Raw genomic sequence first — 26,443 nt, 5'->3', positions numbered from 1 at the left:
GAGGATTTATGGGCTGGCTTGGATCACAGTTTATCTTTCTAAGTGAAAAATATACATATAGCGTACAGATATCTCTGGGATAATCTGCTGTGGCTGGTTTTCATGAAGTTAAACATCAGATGTACGGCGGTGAAGAAAAGCCTTCCCTATGGGAACTAAAAAAAGTCAGAATTAAATTAAACAAACAGAGGGGGAGTACATCTACAAGACCACATACTGTATGGTTTATAATGGGAAAAATCTGGGAAATGATGGAAAACAGAATGAAAGGGATAAATAGATGAGGCTATGCTCACCATTTGACCTGAGGGAAAAACTATCTTGGGTTATTCATTTCCTTTTTACTGAAGAAATTTATGAAGCCAGTTTTGATCATGTCAGATAGCCTGAATCTCGGGTGGGTACAATATAACTTATTTGTTGCAGTATTTTAGTGTCTCCTGATGTTTTTTTGTGCTGGGGTTGTGGAGAGATTATTTCATTTATGTTTAAAGTTTAAAATATGTGAAATAATAAAAAAACAGAAGCAGCTGATCATATATTAGACATTCATCGGTGTTGAGGATGAATACATTTAATATTTATCAATTGGTTTTACAGAACAGATAGCAAATATTCAGGCAGTCAGACAGGCAACCTTGCTGAAAGAGGGTGATGTAGTTTAGCTCAGTGCTGTTTTTTGCTTGAACTGAGTCCTAGATTCCGGTTGCTACATTTAAACAAAACCCAATTTGGCTCATGGAGAAATGCAGTCTGTAGGAAATCAAGTGCAAAACTCACCTCTTCTTTGAAGTGACTGAAGTCAGCAAAGTTTGGTTGCTTCACTTTACTCTGGGAGGCTAGCTCTGAAACGTCTAGAAAATGAGGAACCTGAAAAGAGAGACGTAATGTTCTCATGAAAGAAATATTCTCCCTTCATAATAATAGACGGGAACGGTAAAGGCTTTTTTAGTTAACATAGGAGCATGTTAGCATGGAGGAACTAACCTGTGAGGTTGATGGCCGGGGAGGGAGAGCTGGAGGAGGCAGCAGCCATCCGCTTTTCACTGCTGAAATCCAAGAAAAGTACAGTTTCTCATTCAAGGTGTTTGCTCCCAGTAGAAAGGTATCACTCTTAAAAGGACTAAAATCAAATAGGTATTTAATATTCAGAACCTGACTTCCACTTATGTGAGCAGTAAAACCCTGTTTCTGCTTTTGTCCCCTTTGAAAAGACATATGTGAACAAAAGCTGATAAGTTGGTCGCACTACTGCACAGAGTTGCTTCACCTTCCATGTGTTAGAGCAGTGGTTCCCAACCTTTTTGGACTTGTGTACCCCCTGAGCCATTTTGTTATACCATGGGAATGCTGCAAGTCACTGACTGGATGCAATCTGCTGGGTTTCCTTAGATAGAAAAACTTTTTATCCAATTTGAATAAATAACTGAATCTGACTGCACTGTTCAATGATTAGGATTAATTGGAATGTATGTACCTGACTTTTGTGAAATGCCTTGAGACGACGTGTTGTGAATTGGCGCTATATAAATAAACTGAATTGAAACTGAATTGAATTGAAAGTGAATAAGTAATCTGAATAAATACAAAACCAAGATAAATAATAAACCTGTTTGTTATAACAAAAACTGTAGATGTTTTGAATAAGTCCCCAATAAAAAAACATTTAAAAAATCAGGAACAGAACACTAAACAAAGTAATATTCAGGCTCATTATATCAGTTTTACTGTGTTTTCATCATTTAACTGAGTTTGAACAAGACACCTGAGCTTGCTCATCTTTGATAGGCTTTAAAAGATCTGGAGGAAGAGTGGAAACAGCTGTTACTTTTGTCTCTCTCTCTCCTGGTAGCGGAGCATTGTGCAGGTGAACTGCAATGACACCCTGCTCTAGTATTTCCCACCTATAGTTGTTTTATTGTGCCTTTTGTGCTCTTCTGGTTGATAAAAGCTTGGTGTATTTTGCACCTGGGTGCTAATATAGCATCACACATCCAAGAATTATCCCTACCAATTGTTGATATTTTCTCTTCATCTTGGAAATAAAATATTATATTTTATTTCCAATATCTTTCCATGTACCCCCTGCAATGTGCTCATGTACCAATAAGGGAACGAGTACCCCTGGCTGGGAATCACTGTGTTCGAGGATGCATATAATGGGTGGAGTCAGGTGTAGCTGAGGTTGTGGGTCGTACCTGGAGCCCCCTGCTGGAAGAGCTTGTTTAGGTCCAGCGAGGAGGCCCTGGAGTGGGTTTTCTGAGGGCGAGGCGGAGGGGTTGGTGGTTCCTCTGCCTTCTTTATGGCATCTTCAATGGAAGTGCTGGAGTATGACCTGGAGGGGAAGTCACACAGTTGAACGAATACAACGCTGGACAATGAGTAAACGCATAGCTGTATCGTTAAAAACACACAAAAACTGACCATGAACAAGCTTGATTCATGCAGCAATGTAAACACTTTAATAGTCTGACCAATACTGTTAAAAAAGTCTTTAGATTGGACTAAATAATCTTTTAACTCCACAGACTGTGCTCTCAAAGTTGTACAAAATGTAATTAGTAAAAAGGTGATTTAACAGAATGTTTCCCATATTTAGTGAAAACTGAATTCAGTTTAAATATTGGATCTGTTGTCTGCAAAGACTAAAATTAGCAACAGAATGTTTTCTTGGGGGGCGCAGTGCTGATGGAATAAGGGTGAAGTGCGTGACCCATAGACCTACCCTAGCACATTCCCTACCCCCTCTACTGCACTTCTCTCTATGCCTGCACCCCATCTCTACATCCATGTCGCCTCTGACTATTGGCCTGCCTTCTAAGTAGCTTATTGTTACTCGTGATATTAACTGCATTGTTATATCCTCTTTAAGTGGTCAGTACTAATAGAAAAGAACTATACAAGTACAGTCCATTTACCACCTGTGGAGTGCAGGAATAATAATTGTGCTCTACACAGATTCTTCCACCTGAGCTGTTGATCTATACAGCTCCTCCAGATTAACCAAGGGCCTGAGTTTGATTTAGGTGTATCAGAGTAAAAGGGGCTGAACATGAATACATGCCACACATTTTGGATTACATTTTGAGACATTTTGAAAACCTATCATTTTCCTCAAAATAATGTAGTACGTCATGTTGGTCAAGCACATGAAATCCCAATAAAGTCCATTCAAGGTTATGGTTGCAACCTGAAAAAATTTGAAATGGCTCAAGGTGTACGAATAATTTTGCAAGGCATATAGTAATATTTATTTTGAAGAGCAGGACCAATTCTTTACCTTTGTCTTGTTTTTGCCCTCATCTGTGGGTCTAGATCCTGATGTGGCACTGATGGAAGGGACATGGAACAGAAAAACAGCGGTGAGACTTTCAGTTTTGTTTCGGTGGTTGCTAATGAGAAGCAGTTACTTCCCTTTAGCCACAAGCCATCAATTGGGTGAGGCAGCTCAATCAACATTGAACATAAGATCCAACATAAGGTGGACCTGCAAAAAGCTTTTGTACTGAGAAAAGCATGCTTTACAATTAGAAGAAAAGGGACAAAACACAGAAAAGACTCAAAAGATTCAGTCAAAGCTGTGAGAGTGGTGGAGTATTCTTGGTAAGTCATGAGTCGGTCTGTGTGAGACCTCCAGCATGTCATTGTTACCAGGTTTCTCAGGAAAAGCTCCCAGCTGCAGAGTGGGTTTCACTCGAGATGAGGCCAAACGTTTCACACTTGTGTCTGCAGGCACAGTGAGACATACAAAACCTTAATAAGTTCAATGAGAAAATGAAGGTATGGCCTACACAGTAATATGTGCACACTGTGTACCTTATAGTGTCAGTCAGAAGTTTACATACATGAGTCAATAATTTTTGATTTTTTAGAACCATTCGTTGTTTAAGGTGAACGGATATTAAAACACACAGCTTCAATGGTTTTTAAAACACATTTTCAAATCTACTTAGGCTGAATATTTTACATAAAGTCCCACCAATATTTAGATAAATGTTTCTTAGCAAATGGCAGAGACACCACATGCTTTTTGTAGCAATCTGCAAGGTCCTGGCAGGTCCTTGTGCATCTGAGTGCTCCATTTATCAGAAATTATAGAACTCAATCAAACATGCTGGCTATCATGGCCCGCATTTTTAATTTCCTGTTTAACTTGGAAACTTTTGGAAAACAACACACATCAAACCTGGTATTTGAATGGATTAGGCAGGCTATCATTGAGCTTCTTGAAAGTGGTTGCTCCAAAGTGTACAGAAGATTGATGGCCTGTGTTAAAAATATTCACCAAAAATTAAACCAGGAGCTTGTTAATGGCTTTATAAAGTGTGTATTTTCTCTGGGAATTGCTAAGGGACATTTATTTATCCATTCATTATCAATGATCGGGCAGCCGGGATGGTTAACAGGTCCAGGAGGACATTTAACAAAATATTAGTGCAAGTAAACTATTCTCTTGTAAAACTTGAAATTAAAATAAAAAGTGGAGAAAAGTTCTGATTTTATAAGCGTGCACAGTTAATTCAATAAATTGGATCACTTTAACATCTGATTTTACAATAAAATAATTTTTATGAATTTTTTATTTTTTTATAAAGTCTCTTTTGTGCACTTAAATTACTTTGTGGTTTGGCTCAGCCACAAAACATGACAGGACCAGACTGCAATGAACAATCAGGTCGGTAGAGAGGCTCATCAGGACTAAACTTTCCCTCCACACAGGACATGTTCTGGTCTAGGAAACGGGCACCTAACATTTCTGCAGACCCCAGATCAATACTGTGCACATTTGCACTAATTTAACCTTGTTTTCTTCTCTTGTGAAAACACTGTATATATACATATTTCTCTGTTTTTGTTACCCCTTAAAGTTACATATTGAAATGGTTTGTAGATTGAAAGCAAAGTGGCAAGTCAAATTTCAAAAGGCAGAATAAATTCCTTATTTGCACACACAATCTTGGCCAATAAAGCTGATTCTGATATTTCTGTGCTGAATTTGAAAAAGTGAAATGTTTCCATAATATTTACCTTGCTTAAGGGATTCTTCTTGCAAATCTTGTTTCCTTGAGGCCAATTTTGGTTCAAGCCTCCCTATACTGCTTGGATCCTTAACAAAGAACAGGACAGATATGGCACCATCACTACCTGACAACACTGATACATTTTCTGTGGGTGCAGAGCATTTCAGGAACTAAAGGTTTCTCATTAGAGCCACCATGCTGTAGCCTTGGCTCAGAATGTCTTGTCTTAGCTTGCTAGTGCCCTCTACCGGCCGTGTTTAAAATCAGCATTCTTAAAAACCATCTGAGGATTAGTCTTACCACCTGACAGTGCCTTGGTACTGTATCCTCAAAGACAATCAAAGGCTCTGAACTCTGCAGTCAAAGTAAAGTTTAAAGAACTTTATTCAGAAGGTAGACTTAAGCACAGCCTGAGACACAAATGTTGCAGGTATCTTCCCTACCTCAGCAGTATCAGGTATCTGCTCCTCTTCATACTGTGTGAACCCCAGCTGCAGAGTCGGAGGGAGCCTGTCTGGCAAGGGGTAACCATTCTTCCGAGCAACAATCAGGTGAAAGGCAATGCAGAACTCAGTGAACGTCAGCGCTCCATCCCGATCCACATCACTCAGCTCCCTTAAGAATAATACAGAACAAAAATGCTTGAAAAAATTAGGAACACTTTTAATTATCTTGTACTCTTGAAAGAGATATTGAGGATACATTTAAGGGGGAGACCTCTTTGCAAGATTAAAGTACAGAAATATGATAAAAGTTTACTTTTGAAGAAACAGATTTCGGTTTTTAGCTGATGTGCAAAACATTGAGCTGGTGGCCAGTTAAGTTTACAGTTTATCACAGAATTGTGCTCTGGAATTTGTTTCCTATTTAAAAAGTATATCAAAGAAAGTTCATCCTTATTACAAGGACCTTAAATTACCCTTAATTAGAGACCAGGAAATGGTGTGGTCATTTTTCGTAGTTTTTATATAACCGATACTCTGGCTGTACACATCAGACTTCCAGTACAAGACAGACTCCTGCCATCTGCAGAAATACTCAGAAGACTGCAGTCATATGGTGTATCAGAAATGGACAAGAAGCAGAGTACAGGGAGCTGAATGTGATCTTGAATGTGAATAAAAGAAAGGAGATTATTGCAGATTTTAAGAAAAACAGGAATAGGTCAAACACTATTTCCATTATGGGAAAAGAAGTGGAGGTAGGGGACGAGTATAAATACCTCAGTGTTCACCTCAACAACAGACTGGCTTGGAGATGCAACTGTGAAGCCATCTACAACAAGGGACAGAGTAGACTTCTTGAGGAAGCTTAGGTGCTTTTCAGCAAGATGTTGCATATCTTCTATGAGTCTGTTGTGGAGAGTGTGATCTCTTCTGCCATCATCTTCTGGGGTAGCAGCACCAGAGCCAGGGACTTAAAAAAGCTCAACAAGCTTATAAAGCAGGCTGGCTCTGTTCTGAGAACTCAACTAGAACCTCTGGAGATCATTGTGCAAAGAAGGATTCCTTCTAAAATGAAGAACTTTATGGAGAACCCTGAGCATCCTCTTCATGAGACTGTTGTACAACAACAGAGTGTCTTCAGTCTAAGGCTTCTTCCGATCTGCTGTGAGACAGACAGGAGATCCTTCCTGCCCACAGCCATCAGCATCTACTACGGCTCTTTGAAGAAACCTCCAGGCTACAACAGCATTGAATTTCCCTTTTGGATAAATAAAGTATTTTTGAATTGAATTGAAAAGTCTCTATTTTAGTGTTGGAAATCCTGAGTTCGGATCTCGTAAAGCCCTTTTTCACTTTGTAAGTGATATGCTGATTAAAAAGCCAGCTTGGATCAAATCAACTAAGCGGTAAAGAAGGATGGGACTACAACTTGGGAATTGTTTCCAGTATTGATTTTTTGCTTTCCAGTTATATATAAATAAAATAAAATAGACTTTTTGACATTTTGTTATTGCAGTCCCCACCTCCTTTGTGCATCCAGACTGAAATTTTTGCCCTTACCTCTGCTGAAGCTCAGTCAGATTGGATGCAGAATGTCAGTCAAGAGGTCATCCTGCTAAGAAAATGAACCTCCACCCAAATCGTCTTTTGAAGCTTCTAACAGCTTTTTCTCTAGCATCGCCCCCTGTTCCAGCGTATCTGTCCCGGAGGAAGAAGTGCAATCACACAGCATTATGCTGCCAACATTATGTTTCACCATGGGGTTGGTGTGCTCAGGGTGATTTGCAGTTCTCAACTTTTGTCTCTAATTTGCCCTGAGCATCTTCCTCCAAATGTTTGATGTGTACCTCTACATTGCTGGTGGTAAACTGTTAAAGTGACTTCTTAACGCTTCCTGTCAACAGTGACGTTCTTCTTGCCACACTTCCTTAAAGACCCCAATTTTAGGAGTGTAGCATAAAGATTTGTTTCAATTGTACAAAACTCATAGTTGTCTAGTGGCCTTAAGATGCTGATCTTTGCAGCTCCTCCACAGTAACCATGGGCTTCTTAGCTGCTTCTCTGATTAATTCTCTCCTTGTCTGACTTGTCACTTTAAGTGGACAGCCATATCGAAGTAGGTCTGAGGGGCATAAGTGGAATTCCTGTCGCGTTTACTCTCTGTGGGCCACACTCAGCTGAAGGCCACCAACATGACCTCAGCGGAGAACAAGGAGAGACATCACACTGAGTCAGCACTTACCAAATGTAGGAGAGCTCTGGTATTGGGAGCTTGGATTTAGTGAAGAAGTTCTTTGCTACGGCTCCTGGAAACAGCAAACAGAGACATTTAAGTTTCATAAAAGTCTTTTTAGACAAAAACTAGAGTTGGGGAGTCCATACCTAAGATGAGAGCCCCCAGGTCAGGTTGGAGGGTTTTAAATTGATTTGTGTAATACTCCAGCTGTTCTGCTGTGATCCTCCAGGGGTCATCGTCAGAATGGTTCACCGTGACCTGCTGATTGAGCCTCTCTACAGAAGAAGCCTAAGCAGATGTATAACAATATATTATATATATATATATATATATATATATATATAGTGCTTTTAGGTTATAATACTTTTTAAAAAAGGGAAAAAAAAAAACACCTGACTGTACCTGAGCCATGCTTGGATGCTCCACAGTGAGTTTTCTTACATAATGGCTGGGCGAGAAGTGCTGCTCCAGCTGAACGATCGGCTGAGAGGAACGTTTGCTGTCATAAGCTGCCGTACAGGACAGAAAAACAACGCTGGTGGGTAGAAGCCTAAAACTGACACGTAATGGTTGCCTACAGATCATTCACAAGTAAGCATAAATAAGCTAAATTGGGTAAAAAAAAATTTAAGAAAAAGAAAATGTAATGGAAAATCCAAAACTTTCTTACAAATCTGTGTGTCCACGCCATTTCTCTGCTTTGAGTACGGGTAGCTGCGATAACTCAGAGGAGAGCGAGAGGGTGAGCTGCATGGGGATCGAGGCGGGGACCAAGACTCCTTCAGACACAGAGGTATCCATCACACAAAAAACAGAATCAAGATTCCAATCTTATGCTTCAACTTTAGGATATTTTTTAAAGGCACAAAATATGGATATATAAACTACCAGTCACAACTTCTCATTCAATGGTTTGTCTTTATTCTTATTCTTTGTTCTCAGACTGCAGGTTTACTGGTGGTTCCTAGAGTCTCTGGAAGTAGAATGGGAGGCAGATCCTTGAGTTATCAGGCTCCTCTCCTGTGGAACCAGCTGCCAGTTTTAGTCCGTGAGGCAGACACCCTGTCTACTTTTAAGGCTAGGCTTAAAACTTTCCTTTTTGATAAAGCTTATAGTTAGTGGCTTAGGTTATCCTGAGCTATCTCTGTAGTTATGATGCTGTAGACTTGGACTGCTGGAGGACATAATGACCACTTTCACCCTCTTCGCTACATTCTCACACTACTCTCCAATTTTGCATTATTTGCTGTTATTTTAGTTTTTAACTTTATGTTCTCTCTTTTTTCTCTTCCAAGAAGCTACACCTGGCCTGACTGTGTCTACCTGTGACACCTTTCTGGAGGTGGACATCGTCCAAGCTTCTGCTGGCAACAACTTAATGCTCACCTTCTACCAATGATCCACATGGCCCTGTCAACCCTCCTGTTGTCCTCATTTTCTGTATACACCCTGTGTCCTCCGGGTCAAAATGACCCGTCTTCACTAAACCCCCAATATAAGCAGCCTAATTGAATTTTAAACACCAAGGTCCATCTTGCATATCGTCATTGAGCTCAAAATTTGTGAATATTTGAGTTTTCCCTCTTCATTTGAATTTCTATAGCTTAAGAAAAGGAAAAAAATTTGCAAAAAGCAGTTTTGAATACATTTGTATTCATCCCAATGACTCAGTTTCATTTTTGTTCTCCAGTGAACAATTTAAGACAATGTACAATACAAAAATATGAAAAATAACATAACCCATTCAACTAATTAGCACATGTAGGGTAGTATAAAAGTGCACAGCCCTTGCAGATATATTTCTTACACCTGCAGCACACAGTATGTGTTTTACAGTCCTTTTTTTGAGGGCAGAACTGACATCTCTTCCTCTTACTTGCCCTAGCTGGGGAAGTGGCTGTGGTGGATGGATCCTCAGGTTGATCAGGAGCTCCTGCACTCCGGAATAGCTTTCACAACTGCTGCTGAGGGTTCTGTGCGGGGGACATGCTTCCTTCTTTCAATGAGTGAAGTTACAAGTGCCTTTCCTAGCTGCTCCAGGAACAACCTCCCCTTGTTCTGCTTATGAGACATCCAGGTTGGGTTGATCTCTCTCCAAATCACAAAGGCATTGTAGGAGGAAACATCAATGATGTTGTGGAAGATGACCAGGGGCCAGCGGGCAGTCATTCTTCTGCAGCTATATGTTCCAATCACCTTATCCAGGTTGTCCACACCTCCTTTGTTGCAGTTGTAGTCTAGGATTAAGATTGACTTCCTGTCCTCACGATCGCTAATGTCACCGTCTGTGTGCAGTGTGCTCAGAAATACATTGTTGTTTTTCTTTGGGAGGTAGGAAACTAGAGTGGTGTTGGGCGTGAAGGCAAACTTTGAGGAGAAGACCTCTCTCTCCTTTGACGCAAGCAGTGCAGGTGGGAGCTCAGGCTTATTCTTTCGAACTGTACCAACCATGGTGATCTTCCCCTTCTTGTCACACGTCTTGCTGATCTTGATTCACGGTCATCAAATCGTAGCAGTCTTGAGTAGGTGTGAAAGAGTTTGAGTGGCATTGTGGCTCGGAAAATTGGCCTCCCACTCTCAGCATCCCATAGACTAGCTGCAGTCTCACCTCGGGACCTGTATACACCTGCTAAGATTAGCAGCCCTAAGTAGGCCTGCAGGTCAATCTCATCCATCTTTTTCCAGCTGTCTCCATATTTGCGAAAACCCTCCAGATTTGTCATCCCCAGGATTATTTTTTCTATTGCTGGTGTGATAAACAGGTAGAATGTAGAGACAATGTCATGGGCATGAGAAACGGCATATCTTGTGGGTCCCGGGGTCATCTTTATGATGTTTTGTTCTGCATGCCTGCTGTGTTGGTCATATGCTGCTGAGGACCATGTTATTTTGCCATTTTTTGAAAGGAAAGTCTCTCTTTCAGCTTCAGGGTTTTCTTCTTCTGAAGATGATTCATCATGCTCTGGATTGTATTCCTCCCCATCTTCTTCTTCGGATACATCCTCCACTTCCTCTTCTGAATCAGAGTTGTCTTGCTGGACATCTGAGAAAATCAGCTCTACAGCGTCTTCAGCAGTATAACGCACACTCATGGCTTCAGCAAAGACAGAATTCGGAGTCCTGTTATCTGCAGCACCTTTATAACCTCTGGAAATAAACAGGTGGTCTTCTGAAGCCTGCGAGAACACCACCTGATTTGCCTTGTTTACTTCTGCTAATGATTGATCTGAGACTTATCTAAAACATTGTAACATTCTGTTGTTTGTAAATAGCTCTGTGACCTTGATTTCAACTCTATTTGTCTCATGGGTCATTTTGACCCGAAGACCACCTTTGTACCTTTTTTTGTACAGTTTATATGGAAATGTGAATAAAAGCAACATTTCACTTTTTCTATTGTTGGGGCCAATCTAGGAAAAGTCATAAAATTTCAAGTGAAAAAAATTGCATTTAGTGGATTTTTTGGGGGGTTTTAACACAGTGGCGGGTCATTTTGACCCGAGGACAATAGGAGGGTTAACCCTTTCTCTCTCCTAGACATAGCTACTGACTGAGCTTCTACTGTGACTAACTCTATGTGCTCTCTTTCAGACTCTAACCTTGAAAACTGGCTCAGAGTGTATCTGTTCTTTCTTTCTAGATGAAACGACTAAAGAAGCTACATCCATTAACATTTACTTTTCCTTCCCATAGAAAGTACTCCTGGATCAGTGCTTCTGTGTTCTTTTTCCTTCTCTGCTCTGTTCTCTCAAACCCCCAGTCGGTCGTGGCAGTTGGCCGCTCACACTGAGCCTGGTTCTGCTGGAGGTTTCTTCCTGTTAAAAGGGAGTTTTTCCTCTCCACTGTCGCTACATGCATGCTCAGTATGAGGGATTGCAGCAAAGTCAACGCCAGTGACTGTCCACTGTTTCTACATGCTCATCCGGGAGGAGGGAATGCTACAAGTCTTTGACTCGATGCAATCTGCTGGGTTTCCTTAGATAGAAAAACCTTTTATCCAATTTGAATAAATAACTGAATCTGACTGCACTGTTCAATGATTAGGATTAATTGGAATGTATGAACCTGACTTTTGTGAAGTGCCTTGAGACAACATTTGTTGTGAATTGGCACTATATAAATAAACTTTCAGAAGCTAAATGTTAGCTTGCTTTATTCTATCCTGAACCAGTTTTATGTGTGTTTGGGTTTAGAGTCTGCTTGAAACACTCAGTTGTGTCTGAATTTTAACCATCTGGCAATTAGAGCTCAGGACAATTTGAAGATAATTTTTCTTTGTTGTTCCTTCAACTGCCTTTTGCAATGCACCAGTACCACTGACAAATAATTAATCCACAGCCTGATGCACCACCACCACCGTGCTTGACAGCTGGTTCGGTGCTCTGAGGTTTCAAAGCCTCATCTTCACTCTTGAGACAGCTTAATGTTTGTCTCCTCCTGACTGGAAAACCTTTCTCCAGAAGGAATTTTGCTTCTTCATATGGGCCGCTGCAAAGTTTAGTCAAGCTTGAAGGTTTCCAGTTTGGGTGATGACTTGGTCTATGCTGATGTTAAACTCTCTTCATTGTGGACGGTGATGCTGGTATTATAAGGAGTTTCCTTAGGAAACTGGGTCTTCTAAACTCAATGTTGTTAAAGAGTTGTAGACTACACTTAAAAACCAGGTCCATCCTGGGAAACCAAGCTATTTAAATGAACTTTACCAGAATTATGCCAGAATCTTGTTGATAGCTAAAAAAGTCTGTTGTTTCTCTTGAATGTGTCAGGAAACATGCCACCAAAGATTTGTGCTGGTAAATGTACATATTTGAGCGTGTTTGTATAATTTTGATCCTGCGTGGATTAGATAAAGTTTTATGTCCAATTGTGCCTTCCTAAACCCCATAATTAACCTCTGATGGTGAGTGTATGTAATGTTTTCACCTTAACTGCATCTTATAACTTTATAGTCTTTTACCCAGTAGGGCACAAAAGCATCTGCTGTAAAATATTAAGATGTAATGCAATAATGATTCAATAATTATATTAAAGTCATATGTTGACTGCAATTCTATCTGTGTTTGGAAAAATTCCTTTTCTCTTGAGAGGAAATACAAATCAGAAATGGTTGCCAGCAGTACACGCTGTGTTATTGCAGCATTTTCCCTGCAGGCTTCACCTTCTTGTCTGTGTTGGCCTCCAGGTGTCTGAAGGTACACCTATCTGCAGGGTTCCAGGCGACTGAACCAGGTGCAGCCCCTTGAGGGTCCGTGCCAGGAGGAACTGCTGTGTATCGCATCTCTGGCTCATTCTTAAGCCCAGCAAATCTGGGCAGAGGTATATCTGCTGAAGACAATGTTAGGCTATGTTTAAAACCTTAAATAATTATGACAGATTACTTAAAACAAAGGTTTTGAAGTACATACAGATTATTTGTTTTAATATTTTGTCCAAACTGTAGTCATTTACTGAGAGGATGAATCAGGGTGAGCGTCTTAACATGTCGGCTACAGCTAACAGAGTAGAGGTGCCTCTGAATTCATTTCCCTTATAATCCATAACGCTCTGCGGTGCTGTGGGGAAAACAGATTTCCTCTCTGGTCGGGGTGCGACTGATTGTGCACTATTTTAACGAGGGCAAAGCCACTAAGCTCTTACCACGCAGCTCCCCTTTCATCCAGATTAGATCAAATCCCGCCATGTTAAGATAATCTCCTGATCCCCTTTTGCTCTTATAAGACGCCTCCTCTGTGAGCAACAGACTTACTGCCGGTTACACTTTCCAGGTGGATGGGCAGACCAGACTGGACAGCTGCTAGCAGCTTCAGGCCAATGTAGAACTGGGCTGTACCAAAGTAACCCAGGTGCTTTGCTCCACACACCTCGGTGACCTGGGAAACACAGAAATAAAAAGATATTTCAAATCAAAAGCCGAGTGGATCTACATGAAGTTTCTGACTCAAATACAAACATGGCATAAAAAAGTGTTTAAAACTTCTAAAACAATGACCCCGGAGGACCAGAGTATGCTTAGGTATATAATTATATTAGATCCTGATCAAATGAAGGTGTAGTTGGCCTCTGGAATCAGAATAAAGCCAGAGCAAATGGTATGTAAAGGATAAGCAGCAGTTTATGCGGCATTCTCATGATTAGAGGGACAATGGCTGCTTTGAGGGGAGCAAAGAAGGTTTAGGATTTATGTAGGACATTCAAGACAAACAATTTCACAAACAAAAACTGATGTTAAATGTCTTTAAAATGTCTAAATGCAAACCCATACAGTGCTGTGAAAAGTATTTTCATCCTTGCATGTTTATTTTGTTTTTGCCTTTTTTTGTCATGTAAATGTTTCAGATCATTAAAAAAATGTTCGTTTTAGAAAAAGATAACTGGGTAAATACAAAATACAGTTTTCAAAGGGAAAAAGCAACTCAAACCATCCTGGCCCAATGAGAAAAAGTAATTGCTTGGTAAACCTAACTAGTTCTGCCACTCTTGATGGCAACACTATCATTAAGTGTTTCAATAACTGGTAGTCAGTCTTTTACATCCCTGTGAGGGACATTTGGCTTACTCTTCTTAGCAGAATTGTTTTAATCCAAACACATGGGACGGAATTTGAACCTGAACAGTCTGCTTAATGTGCCATATGCCACAGCACCTCAATCAGATTTAAACCCAGACTTTGACTAGGCCACTCCAACACCTACATTATTAATTTGAGACTTACAGAGGTCAATTTGCTGGTGTACTTTGGATTATTTTCCTGCTGTATAACCATAGTCGGCTTGAGTTTAACGCCATTCTCCTAAAGAATTTTCAGGTAGAGCATAATTCATGGTTCCATCCACTATGACACATTTTCCAAGTCTCGAAAATACAAAGTAGCCCAAAATTATCACACTACCACCACCATCTTTGACTGCTCTGATGATGATGTTTTGCTGAAAAATTTGGTTAGTTTTACGGCAGATATAACGGGACCCACACCATCCAGAAAGCTTTTGTCTCATCAGTCCATAAAATATTTTCCCAGGATTCTTTGGGATCATCAAGATGTTTTTGACAAATCTGAGACATGTTTTTATGTTATTTTTGGTCAGCTGTGGTTTTGGCCTTGGAACTCTCCTATGGACGCGATTTTAGCCCGGACTGCTGCTTACTGTTGGATCATGAACTTTGAGGCCTGTAGTGTTTAAGATGTTGTTTTGGATTCTTTCGTGACCTCCTGGATTAGTTGTTGAGTTGCTTTTGGAGTAATTTTGGAAGGCTGCCCACTCCTGGCAAGGTTCACAACTGTTCCATGTTTCCTTCATTTGTGGATAATGGCTCTTCACTGTGGTCCACTGGAGCCCTAAAGGCTTACAAATAGCTTTCTAACCTTTTCTACGCTGATAGAAGTCAATACCTATTTTAACTTCATTCAATTTTGAATTTATTCAGATTAGGGGATGATGTGTTGCTTTAAGGAATATTTTAGCCTACTTCAGGCCGTTAGGCAGGTTCAACTTAAGTGACTTAAGTGGTATTCTTTTTCATATAGGGACAGATTGGTTTGGATAGCTTTTTTCAGGTAGTAAATTAAATTATCATTTGAAAACTGCATTTTGTATTCTCCCTGGTTCTCTCTGTCTGATACCAAAATTTGTTTAATGATCTGAAACATTTCAGTGTTGTCAAAATTGCTGAACTAAAAGTAATCTGTAGGGGTGTAAATACTTCTTCACAGAACCGTTTAAACAAACAAAACAAAAGCTACAGTTGTGACATGTGATCTCATGCCTAATTAATTAGACCATGCAAGTCTCGGATTACATTGAAAAAAGGAAACAATTCAAGTTTTTGTTTGAAAAAGAAAGTGTATTTTTGTTTTAATGAAGAATATTCTCTGTCACACTGGTGTGTGTGTGTTCTAATGAAAGCATCATCCATAATTATCTAATTATTCATAGGAACTTAAAGAAACATGGTTTCTATTTATTCAGGTTATCCCAGATCCGTATTATTGCACATTGATAAACAATAATGGTCGCTTTTGTTATTATGAAAGACTTCCCTATAAATGTTCTAGTATTCTTCTAGTAGCTCTGCAAGATAATAATGACTTTTATTACTAAAACAAACAGAAAGGCATGTTCCAGTGCATTGATTCTCTTTTGGAAAGACTAACTCTAGCTATTCAACATTAACATTTTTCATTAGCAATTATTAACTTTCTCCCTAAAACACAAGCACTTTAAAGTATTCATATTCTTAGACTGTTTGTGTTTCTGTAAAATGGCTGGGGTGTCGTTAATACTCCAGCCTACCCCTATAACGAGGAGAAGGGGCTGGTTGAGAACATGAAGCTCTGACTGCTTATGAGAGATTAATTAGACTTGACCTGCATTGTATTTATACAACAGCTTTCAGCAGGAGAGGACATCAAAAATCAGTCAGAGGCGGGGCACACAGCGGATGTCAAGTCTGCAGTGTTTGTGTTTGTTTAGAAGGACTGATGAGAAGATTATTCCATTGACAAACTGGACTGACAAGTTCTTATTTGTCCTGAGGATGCAAATGTGTTCATGACAGATGGAAAAATGCCAACATTTTAGTGTAGGTACAGTGTCACCACCCCTGAGGTGACTTTCTGTATCATTGGAGTTTACAAGGAGAATGAGAACATGGTCTCTTGGACACAAACACACATCTCCTGCCCTTTTAAATATTTTCTAGCACTTTGTTGCTTTTATCCCCGTCACTCTATTGTGTATCTGCCTTATGCTTGACCTGCCAATACTAATTCTGGCTGATTCCGAACTATGATAGGAAAATACTAGAACAGCATTTAAAATACTTTTCAGCCTTGCTGCCATGATATGAGAGAGCAGTCACTGTAAAATGGGGGTTTTTTGCTACACTATGTTGTCAAAAGTATTTGTCTACTTTTACACTTTGATGTCATTATATTTTTGATCTTTAAGGTCCCATTTGTTGATGGACCCACTGTTGCCAGCATTAGCAACTTTAACTATTTTGTAAACATCTTCCACAAGGTTTAGGAGTGTGTTGATAGTTAAAGGAGAAAACCAAGTTTATCTACACCAAACTTTATACACCTGCAGCAATGGAAGTGACTGTAACCAGAATTAATTGATTTGGTGGAGTGTAAAAAAAGACAAGACAAAAAGATTACACAGTTCAAATTCTAGGTTGTCCTTATGTTAGCAGGGCTAGCATTACAAAAACAGCAGTCTCTACATGTTTTCCTTTGAGAATGGAACTCTTTTACGTTAACTCTAACATTTCCAAAATGCTGCCAACATTTCAAAATGCTTCAAACGTTCAAACAGAACAACTTTGCTGTACTCTGTTCTGCCTTCCTGTTATCTGCTGAAAGTCTTGGCTTCTCTTGCAGCCTAAGTGACGCCAGACATGTCTGGATATCTTGTGAATGGTTTCTATCTACGTAGTTCTTTCAGGATTATTTTGAAACACCTCACAAATACTGATGATAGCTAACTTGCTGCAGTAACAACTTCCACATCAGAACATGTTGTCAGTGCTGCATTTTATGTATAGAGCATTCACTGATTGGAAAAAGATAATTTCCTTTATTTTTGAGTTTCCAATTGGCCAGTCACTGGTCAGGGCCGATCAAGATAAAAACTGATTTTGATGAACAATTGAATTCAGGTTGTTTATAGGACAATGGTTACTCAAGTATTACAACAATGACCCACTAATAGCTTAACTTTATCTCATACTTTGCTATACAGATGCTCCATCCGCTCTGATGAAGATTCTCGCAAGCTAAATGCTCGGAGTGGCTCCAGCTTGACCTACTTTCTGATAGGGCACAGACCTTTTATTCATAGATACTCGGGTAATCTTTCAATGTGGTAAAAAAAAATGAAACAATGTGGTGATATCATAGTACAAGGAATGTGCCCTGTCCTGAGAATTCTGCTCCCTTAATCCCAATACACACATACGAAGACCTGACAGAACTGTTTTACTCAAAAGGGTGCTGGTCATTTACTCATCTTTGCCATTTCACACCCCTGTAGATTTGGACGTTGTGTACCTGACTTCTTTGGGTATGAAATAGAGTTGTCTGCCACAGGATATTTCTTATCAAGCATGTGTCAATTCATACCTGCCAGGGGGACTTATACATGCTTTGACAACTTACCAAATTAAAAGGTAATTCAGTATAGTCTACTCATAGCCTACTGCAAGAAAATAAGGACCCGACCGCAGTCAAGCACCGTCCGCCCATCTTCCCAGACGTTGTTTCTGAGCTGACGTCTTCATGAAACAAACCACTGTACACCCATGTCACGGTGCTGGGCTATGAACAGTATCTGGACCTGGAAGGCGCTGGAAAAGCCCGACTGGTGAATATTCCGCCTATAAAACCGTCTTTGGTAGCATATCTGGCCCTGTTCCAAAATCATTATGTAGGTGGTCCAACATTGCTTCCTTCCAAGCACTGTAGATTCTCCGCCGCTCAGCTGGAAAAAAATGTACAGAGCTCAAGTGACCACTACTCGTGCCTTGAGCTCCATCACCATGCTCCAGACATACTAAGCAATGAGCTTACAGCAGCAAACATCTCCCAATGCCCCATGGTGTGAGGGCTCACTCCACCATGGGCGTTGGGACCTCCAGGGCCATATTTAGAGGGGTGACCATGAGTAATTTGTGTGCAGCCAGCTGGTCTTTGCCACACACGTTTGTACAGTTTTATCGTTTGGATGTGACAGACCTTTCTGTGTATCACTCAGTTCTTTCTGCTGGGTCTGAAGTGCTGCACTAGCATGCTGTGCATGAACCAGGTTTGATGGGTGTTCTGTGGGACGTTTATATATGTCCTATACTCATGTGTTGTACTGAGCGAATCAACTGCAGGGGAACGTAATGTTATGCATATAACTACTGTTCCCTGAAGGACAGTAATGTAAAAGTACAACACATGGCTGCCCCACTGCTCAGCTGGGCTCGGTGAAGAGCGCCTAATGAACTGAGTAATGACAGTGATGACGGACAGGTATATAGTGCAGACGGGGCCTGTCACCTGTCGTCATCACGTGATTTGCCTAGGAGGCGTGATTAGATGTGGCTTCAGCCAGGACACGCAGGGAGTGATATCCCATACTCACTTGTTGTACTTCGTTACTCTCCTTCAGGGAGCAGTAGTTACATGCATAACATTACATTTTATCTCTCTAATAAATTAAATCTACCAACAAAAGGCTGCTTAGATTTACTTTGGTTTGGTCAGGGGTCCTAACATGTCTCATTTCAGGACAGTGACCTGGTCCAAATGGGGATCAGAACCACAATAAAATGGAGAAAACTGTCATACGACACTTCCAGAAAATAATATAAAGTTCAATTAAATAATCTGCGAGATCTGAGTAGTTATGACAACTACATGAAAACCTAATGAGGCCTTTTGGATATAAAGAACATTTTGAAAACCAGGAGATGTTTGCAAAAAAGTATTTGGTTTTGAAGAACCCATCCAATAAACAACTGAGTTTTTGAAAGTCTAAAGTCTTGTAATTCTCATCAATGAATTCTAATTTTATGAAATAATTAGATTTGTAAATAAACCTTTCACTCCTGTGCCTTTGAGGAAATGTTGAAGCTTTGGAGTATTGGCCCTTCCTAAAAGTCTGAGAGAAGCATTTTTTATTATTTATTCAGCTCTACCGCTTAATTGCTTTTCAGAGTAAGCTTTTCCATTGGCAACCACACAAAGTATAAAACAGCATATGTTGCAGAACATAAAACAAACCTCCTCAACTTCAGTTTTTACCTTTGTGTAGATATAAAATTTTTCATATACCCAGGGAAGTTTAGGTTTAAGTAATCTTTAAATTTGACCAACACATTTCTCCTTCATATTAGTGTTATGGAGTGGCCCAGGCAGAGTCCTGACTCAAATCAGATAGAAAATCTGTGGAAGGACCTAAAGATTAGGGTGATGGCAAGGAGGCCTTCCGACCTCAAAGAACTGGAGCTCATCACCAAAAAATAAGAGAGGAAGGGTTTGATGGCTGTAATGCCAATAAATAGTTTTCATAATATGGTTGTATAATCTTTGTAGTGGTGCCTGTCTTCTTTCCTATTAGAAAGAAAGTTAAATGAAAAGAAGCTTAAATCCGCTAGCAGTACGAATAATTTTGAGATTAACTGCCTGGCCCCATTCTAGCCTTAGTCTTTAATAAAATATCTGTTGAAAGGTTTTAGTTTCATGCATTTGTTTCTCCCAAAAAGATAGAAGCCCCCCTTAGACTTAACTTTGCATCCTTAGCAGAGGCCCAACTTGTAGAGTGGAAATCGTTGGACTGGATGACTGCATAAAACTTACAGCTACATGTTTAATTCTAAACATAAAGGATCTGACTACTGGAGTTAACGCTGGCAGTAACACCAGCACTGCCAGACCTTGATGTGACAACACCACAAAAACTAAGGTTGGACCGGTTTGGCAACCCTTGAAATCTACACAATGGAGTGTACCTGAATATGCCTCTGACCACAAATACTGCCCACTGGGAATGTTATCATGTTCCCCTGATAATATGTTTCTGGATGCCTTTGTCTGATTGGAGGTGAAAATAATGAAATTATCTCAGTCAACAGCAGCATGAGCCAAAGTCCATCTGCATCTATCATGCTTCAGCCTGTTTCCCTGCAGCAGGAGGAAGAGTCATGCTTTTCTACTTATCAGCTGTAAACATGAGTTGGACAGAAAGATCCTTCCTCAGTAAGCCGGGTCAGTGTAGGGCTACTGTGAACTTTTCTCATGCAGGACATGATGGAAAGGTTCTTTGTTTTAACAAATATCAGAACCTATTTACATTACTACATAAGAATCTAAAACCATAATATGAGATCTGACTCAGCGCAAACAGCCAGGAGGAAATAACCCTTCCTCTGATCCTGTCTGACATGATGACACTGAAGAAAGCACCGACACCAGGAGTGATCCCGCAGGCATCCTGCAGCAGGGCTGATCAACAGCTCAGAGGGCTCTGTGTCAATCATCCCCGTGAGGTGGCGGCTTTCCAGGCTGGAAAGGAAGGAAGCGAGCGCAGCTCAGTGCCAAACTTCCTGACACCCACACAGACGCACAATAGGAGTGCCGGCCCTTTGGGACAGATTATGGCATGAAACAACAGCAACATGTGGCGTTGTTCATCAGAGCTGGGGAAAATGTTTTTCCGTTTCTGTGGTAGGTCAGCAAAATAATCTGGTAATGCGTTTAAACCAAGATATCCATGCTAAAAAAACAAAAAAAAAAACAAGGTGGGGTAACTGCAGATCTGTCAGTTTCAGCTTTTAAGATACAAAATTAGATGTTTGCTTTTTTTTTTTTTTTTTACAAATGATAAAAAATTATGGCATTATCTGATCTTATATAGATTTGAAAGTATTTACACCACTTGGACTTTTTCAGATGATGTCATGTTATAACCACAAAAATGAAGGTGTTATATTGGGATTTTATGTGATAGACTGCTTCACAGTAGGGTAAAATTGTAAAGTGATAGACATAGGTAATATTATTTCCTTTTTACAAAAACTCTGAAAAGTGTTGCATGCATTTGTATTTAGCCCCCTTTACTCTGATACCTCAAAATAAAAGTCAGTGCAACCATTTAGAAGTCAACTCAATAGTAGAATCAAAAAGTAAGCAATTTAATCTCAGTATAAATCCAGGTGTTCTGTGAAGGCCTCAGAGGTGTGTTAGAGAACATCAGTGAACAAACGGCATCATGAGACAGCTCAGTAGACAGCTCAAGGAGAAAGTTGAGGGATCATTTGAACCACGGTTTGATTATAAAATAAAATTCCAACCTTTGAACATCTCATGGACCAACAGTATGACACAACTACAAACCTCCCAAGACATGGTTGTCCAATTAAAATGTCATGGTGGACAAAGGGGAGCATTAATAAGAGAATCATTCAAGAGGCCCATGGTAACTCTGGAGTACCAACAGAAAGCCACAGCTCAGGAGGAAGAATCTGTTGACAGGACAATTATAGCTCCATAAATTGGGTTTTATGGTGGAGTGGCAAGGGACAGGGAAGCTGGTCAGAGTTGAGCAATCCTAGAAGAAAACCTGTTAGCAAAATACTGGGGGTGGAGGGGGGTTCACCTTCTGGCAGGACAATGGTTTAGATCAAAGCTTATTCATAGGTTACAATGGCCCGTTTAAAGCCCAGACCTAAATCCAATAAATAATTTGTTGCAAGTATAAAAAGAAATGCTCAGAGTTCATTTCCATCTAGTCTTTGAGAATGTCAGCTACACCTAAAACAAAAAGTGGTCATAGATGTCTTCAAATGTACAAAAAGGTAGTAGAGACATATGTCAATGAATTTGCAGCTGTAACTGCTGCAAAGGTGGTTCTACAAAGTATTGACTCAGGGGGTGGGATAAAGGGGCTAAATATAAAGCCATCCTAAACTTTTCAAATTTATGTGTGTGACAAATTTTATGCATGCCATTTTCATAATTATGTTCTAGTTTGTCCTGGTCTGTCACACATAATCCCAAAGAAATACTCTAAACTTTGCAGCCCCTGATAATATCATTGACAAAATACTCCTCATGGCTGATGTTCTCTGAGATTGTTCACTCACATAGAAAGCTGTAGGTCAGAAACTGCAGGGAGTATGGGTACCTGCACAAAAATCTAACAGGTCTAATAAGGACAAACGCCCTGACTCTTACTGACAGCTGAGGAAAACAGCAGCTTCAGTCCAGACCTACACACATGCAGTATGTCCCTTTCAACATTACAAATTAAAGCAAAAATATAAGGCCTGGCCATCTAGCTGCAACTGAGAGGAGCAGCTGATGTCAGTGAGGAAGCATCAATCCAAATGCATAGATATGATAAAAGACTGGGTTCCTGTATGGCAGAGGAACAGGAGTATTGTGGAGCATCTCTGTCACCTTACCTAAAAATCAGACATTGATGCTGAAACCATATCTTGTTATCATATAGCAGAGGACAGGCGGCAGAGTGAGACCGGTGAGGTTTGGGGCGCAGGCTGCAGCCGCAGCGCCTCACACCTCATGACAACATGTGATATCACTCACTTTATGCAGGGATTCTGGAGGTAGCTGAGACGCCTTGAACAGCTCCGCCACTTTGCTGGACGACAGCTTTCCCGGAGGGTCAGCCTGGCACAGAGCGTGGAGACCTGAGTAATACCTCTGCTCATGTTCAGTCAGGGAGATCAAATTGCCTCCAGACGACGCAGCGGATTCCTGATCCATTCCCGGGGCTGACGCATGGAGGAATCCGATGGAGAAGCACTCTGCAGACACACAGATCAATACATCCTTCCTCCAAGTACCGGCTTCTCTTTCACCTCAGGGGAAACGAGGGTTTGGCAAATAGCGGACGGAATCAGTACCAACAAGAGTGATTCCCTATGAAAACACACCGCCAGCTAGGCTCAGGTTTGTCCCCTCCCACCGCCTATTGTGGCCGATTGTAGCACTACCGCTCTGTGCCTGATGGGGGCGACAGACCACAGAAAATGACAGCTCGTTTTTTCCTGCTCTGCGGCTATTGTAGTTGTTAAAATGTATTATTTCCTAATAGCACAATGTTTCATTTGTATGTCAGTCTGATATACAAAAAATATGAAGGGAAACATAAATTACATAATTGTTGTGACTTTGCATGTTTTTTTTTTTTTTTATTGAAATCCTTTTCATATAGGCTTGTTCATCCGCCTTTCTTCCGCACAGGGCTATAGACCATAGATTTTTACTTTTGTGTATTTTTGAAAAAAAAAAAAAATATTGTAATCATGAACAAAACCTCTAAAAAAAGGTCAAAATTCTCCAAATTGAAACAATGTGGTCTGTAACAGAGGTAGAGCTATTCTTTCAGCATGATCTTTGGCATGTAGTTCACTATGTAAATATACAAAACAAAAAAAAAGGACAGTAAAGGATATCATTATTAGGTTGTGACTGTGAATTGTTTATTGTTTTTTCATAACTAAAATCTGAAAAATAAAACTTTTCGTGTTTCAGGTTACTAAAATTATTTTTGGTAGCTAAAATCCAAACATAGATTTTCCTTTATATTTGGTAGACTCGTAGATTCCTAGCAGTAAAGACTGAATGGGGAAATTGAACCAAAAAGCGCTTCAGCAAAGTATTAGTGTGCACACCCTAATCTTACTTTTCAAATTTCTTTGTTTTTCAGTTAAATTGTGCTGAGTATAGATCACAATATACATGGAAAAAGTTTAGGAATTATTTACTGCACAAAATCTGGCACCTTAAACGGGATGCATGCACTTTTATGATCTACTGTCTGTATATGTTTGTTTAGAAATAATTTTAATGAAATTCTTTCTTTGTTCCTGCCCCTCCCTGTGTAATTTTCTATATAGGCCACTCCTCTGCAGCCGTATTTGTTTTTGTAAATTCTTTTCATTAATTTTTGTTAAACAAAAATACATCGAGCATACCTTTACTAATATGCACATTTTCACAAAGAATAAAAATACTATCAAAATATTGATGTACATAATGGAGGTAGGACAATGCTCTAAGACTGCAAGGGAAGCTCAGCTTCCCCTAAAATCTCAAAAACAATAAGTGATCAAATATATACTGTTGTATGTACATGTCATTGACTAAATATGCGCTACAACGCGCTCAACTTTTGTTCAAAATTAGCTTCTTATAACTGGTAACGACGCAGCTTTCCTCTCACTCATTCCCGCAGCTTCACAGGGCTTTAAACAGTGAGTTCAATAGTGAAGCAAAAATGCTGGGCTTTGTCCCGTCCATCGGACGCTCAGCTTCTGCATGATGATTGAATGATCTGTCTGAGGCTGAATCCCTTTTTGATTGACAGCGAAATGAGCGAATCAGCGATCTTGAAATTGAGCTTCCCCTCCTTGAAAGACCAGTATCCACCACTGATTTACCTGAATATGTATTAAATAAACAGCCCTGATACATCTCGCTATTCTGATTCAGTAATCTTCCCTTAATCAAGCATGCAAAAATTCTACACAAAAGGGGTAAAATAACTAACTAAACAAGTTAAACAAAATTGAGTGTGTATGAAGTCAAACCAGCAGTTATAGCAAAACAAGAGAAAATATGGTACTAAGCAAGGCTTTGGGAGCGGCCTGCACCAAGCTGCAGTCATAAAACCCCCAAAGTTGGAGCTCAGTGAAACATAAAAGGTCATAAAACCTTTAGGCAACAACCAGTGGAAAAACACTAAGAGTGAAGACAATGGAACTGTGAGTGTTCCACCATGAGGTTCTAGCAGTCCAACTTTAAGTTCACCTGAGTCTGCGCTCAGGTGTTCAAACACAGTGAGACAAGCACAGCTTCAAAGTGTGGTGGCTTTCAGAGTCCAACAGCAATCAAAGTTTTAATAAGACATTGCATACACACACCACTTAGAACACATTGTACTATAAGTGGCAATTCTAAATCGCCCTAAAATCCTACTCTATCCTGCCGAAGCTATTTCTAATAGAAATAAAACAAAACGGGATTACTTGGTGTCATCTTCTCTGGAGCAGGGGAAGAGGGGGGAGTTTGTCATGCGTCCGTAACAAACTCAAAGACAGCCGCATTCCTCCTTTGGCAAAAGAGGAAAATATGACGGACTGTCAGCAGTCGACTGGAACAAAAAAACAGAGGAAAATTTCGTGCAATTCCTCCTGGGAGTTGTGGTAGCAGACCATACTGGGGTATATAGTAGCACATGACACTGGGAGGTATAGAAGCAAACAAATGGTCCAACAACGATGACAAATTTGATAGGTCAACAATCTCTGTTTTATAAATTTTAACAGCAAACTTCAATACTGGTCCAACTGAAGTCATTTTCATTGTAAAATAACAGAAACATTATTTTCTACAAAATTGCCTATCTTTGAAATTATTCAAATCCATCCTAACAAATGCTAAGAGCTAGAAGAGAAGATGAGTTTTCCTCATCACCACACACTGACCACAAACTTTTCGTGTTTCAGGTTACTAAAATTATTTTTGGTAGCTAAAATCCAAACATAGATTTTCCTTTATATTTGGTAGACTCGTAGATTCCTAGCAGTAAAGACTGAATGGGGAAATTGAACCAAAAAGCGCTTCAGCAAAGTATTAGTGTGCACACCCTAATCTTACTTTTCAGATTTCTTTGTTTTTCAGTTAAATTGTGCTGAGTATAGATCACAATATACATGGAAAAAGTTTAGGAATTATTTACTGCACAAAATCTGGCACCTTAAACGGGATGCATGCACTTTTATGATCTACTGTCTGTATATGTTTGTTTAGAAATAATTTTAATGAAATTCTTTCTTTGTTCCTGCCCCTCCCTGTGTAATTTTCTATATAGGCCACTCCTCTGCAGCCGTATTTGTTTTTGTAAATTCTTTTCATTAATTTTTGTTAAACAAAAATACATCGAGCATACCTTTACTAATATGCACATTTTCACAAAGAATAAAAATACTATCAAAATATTGATGTACATAATGGAGGTAGGACAATGCTTTTGGGACTGCTGTAGATTTTTGGCTGTGACTTTATTGCGAGGACATGTTGCACGTTTTTCATTTAAAAAAACAAAAACCTTGTCCAATTTTGTTATTTTTTGCATTTGTTTATTTAAAAGAGACATGGCTACTACATATATATGTGCCAAATTTAGCCATCCAGGTTAATTTTCATCTCTAGTCTTTGGCATGTT

The 26,443-nt window shown here is 39.8% G+C and overlaps 1 protein-coding gene across 6 annotated transcripts in view; it reads right to left on the bottom strand.

The window, feature by feature from the left end:
• The window catches only part of reps2 (RALBP1 associated Eps domain containing 2), a 37,359-nt gene extending 14,183 nt beyond the window's left edge, over nt 1–23,176 (bottom strand). For 3 of the 6 annotated variants that reach the window (XM_047374782.1, XM_047374778.1, XM_047374783.1), the window contains exons 1-15: nt 22,798–23,176; nt 13,450–13,573; nt 12,862–13,028; nt 8,374–8,482; nt 8,106–8,212; nt 7,850–7,991; nt 7,710–7,773; nt 5,465–5,636; nt 5,322–5,375; nt 5,029–5,107; nt 3,652–3,726; nt 3,281–3,329; nt 2,199–2,335; nt 988–1,049; nt 781–870 (exon numbers count right to left, since the gene is read on the bottom strand). In XM_047374782.1, the coding sequence (XP_047230738.1) occupies nt 781–870; nt 988–1,049; nt 2,199–2,335; nt 3,281–3,329; nt 3,652–3,726; nt 5,029–5,107; nt 5,322–5,375; nt 5,465–5,636; nt 7,710–7,773; nt 7,850–7,991; nt 8,106–8,212; nt 8,374–8,482; nt 12,862–13,028; nt 13,450–13,573; nt 22,798–22,977 (1,611 nt within the window). In that variant the 5' untranslated portion in view covers nt 22,978–23,176. The remainder of the gene's footprint in view (nt 1–780; nt 871–987; nt 1,050–2,198; nt 2,336–3,280; nt 3,330–3,651; nt 3,727–5,028; nt 5,108–5,321; nt 5,376–5,464; nt 5,637–7,709; nt 7,774–7,849; nt 7,992–8,105; nt 8,213–8,373; nt 8,483–12,861; nt 13,029–13,449; nt 13,574–22,797) is intronic. The other 3 variants (XM_047374780.1, XM_047374779.1, XM_047374781.1) reach the window with 3 other exon arrangements.
• Between the last annotated feature and the right edge of the window lie 3,267 nt (nt 23,177–26,443).

This window comes from Girardinichthys multiradiatus, chromosome 9 (assembly GCF_021462225.1).
Source record: "Girardinichthys multiradiatus isolate DD_20200921_A chromosome 9, DD_fGirMul_XY1, whole genome shotgun sequence".
Lineage (NCBI taxonomy): Eukaryota > Metazoa > Chordata > Actinopteri > Cyprinodontiformes > Goodeidae > Girardinichthys > Girardinichthys multiradiatus.
The sequence above is the reverse complement of the archived record's forward strand: the minus strand, read 5'-3'. Positions and strand labels throughout refer to the sequence as shown.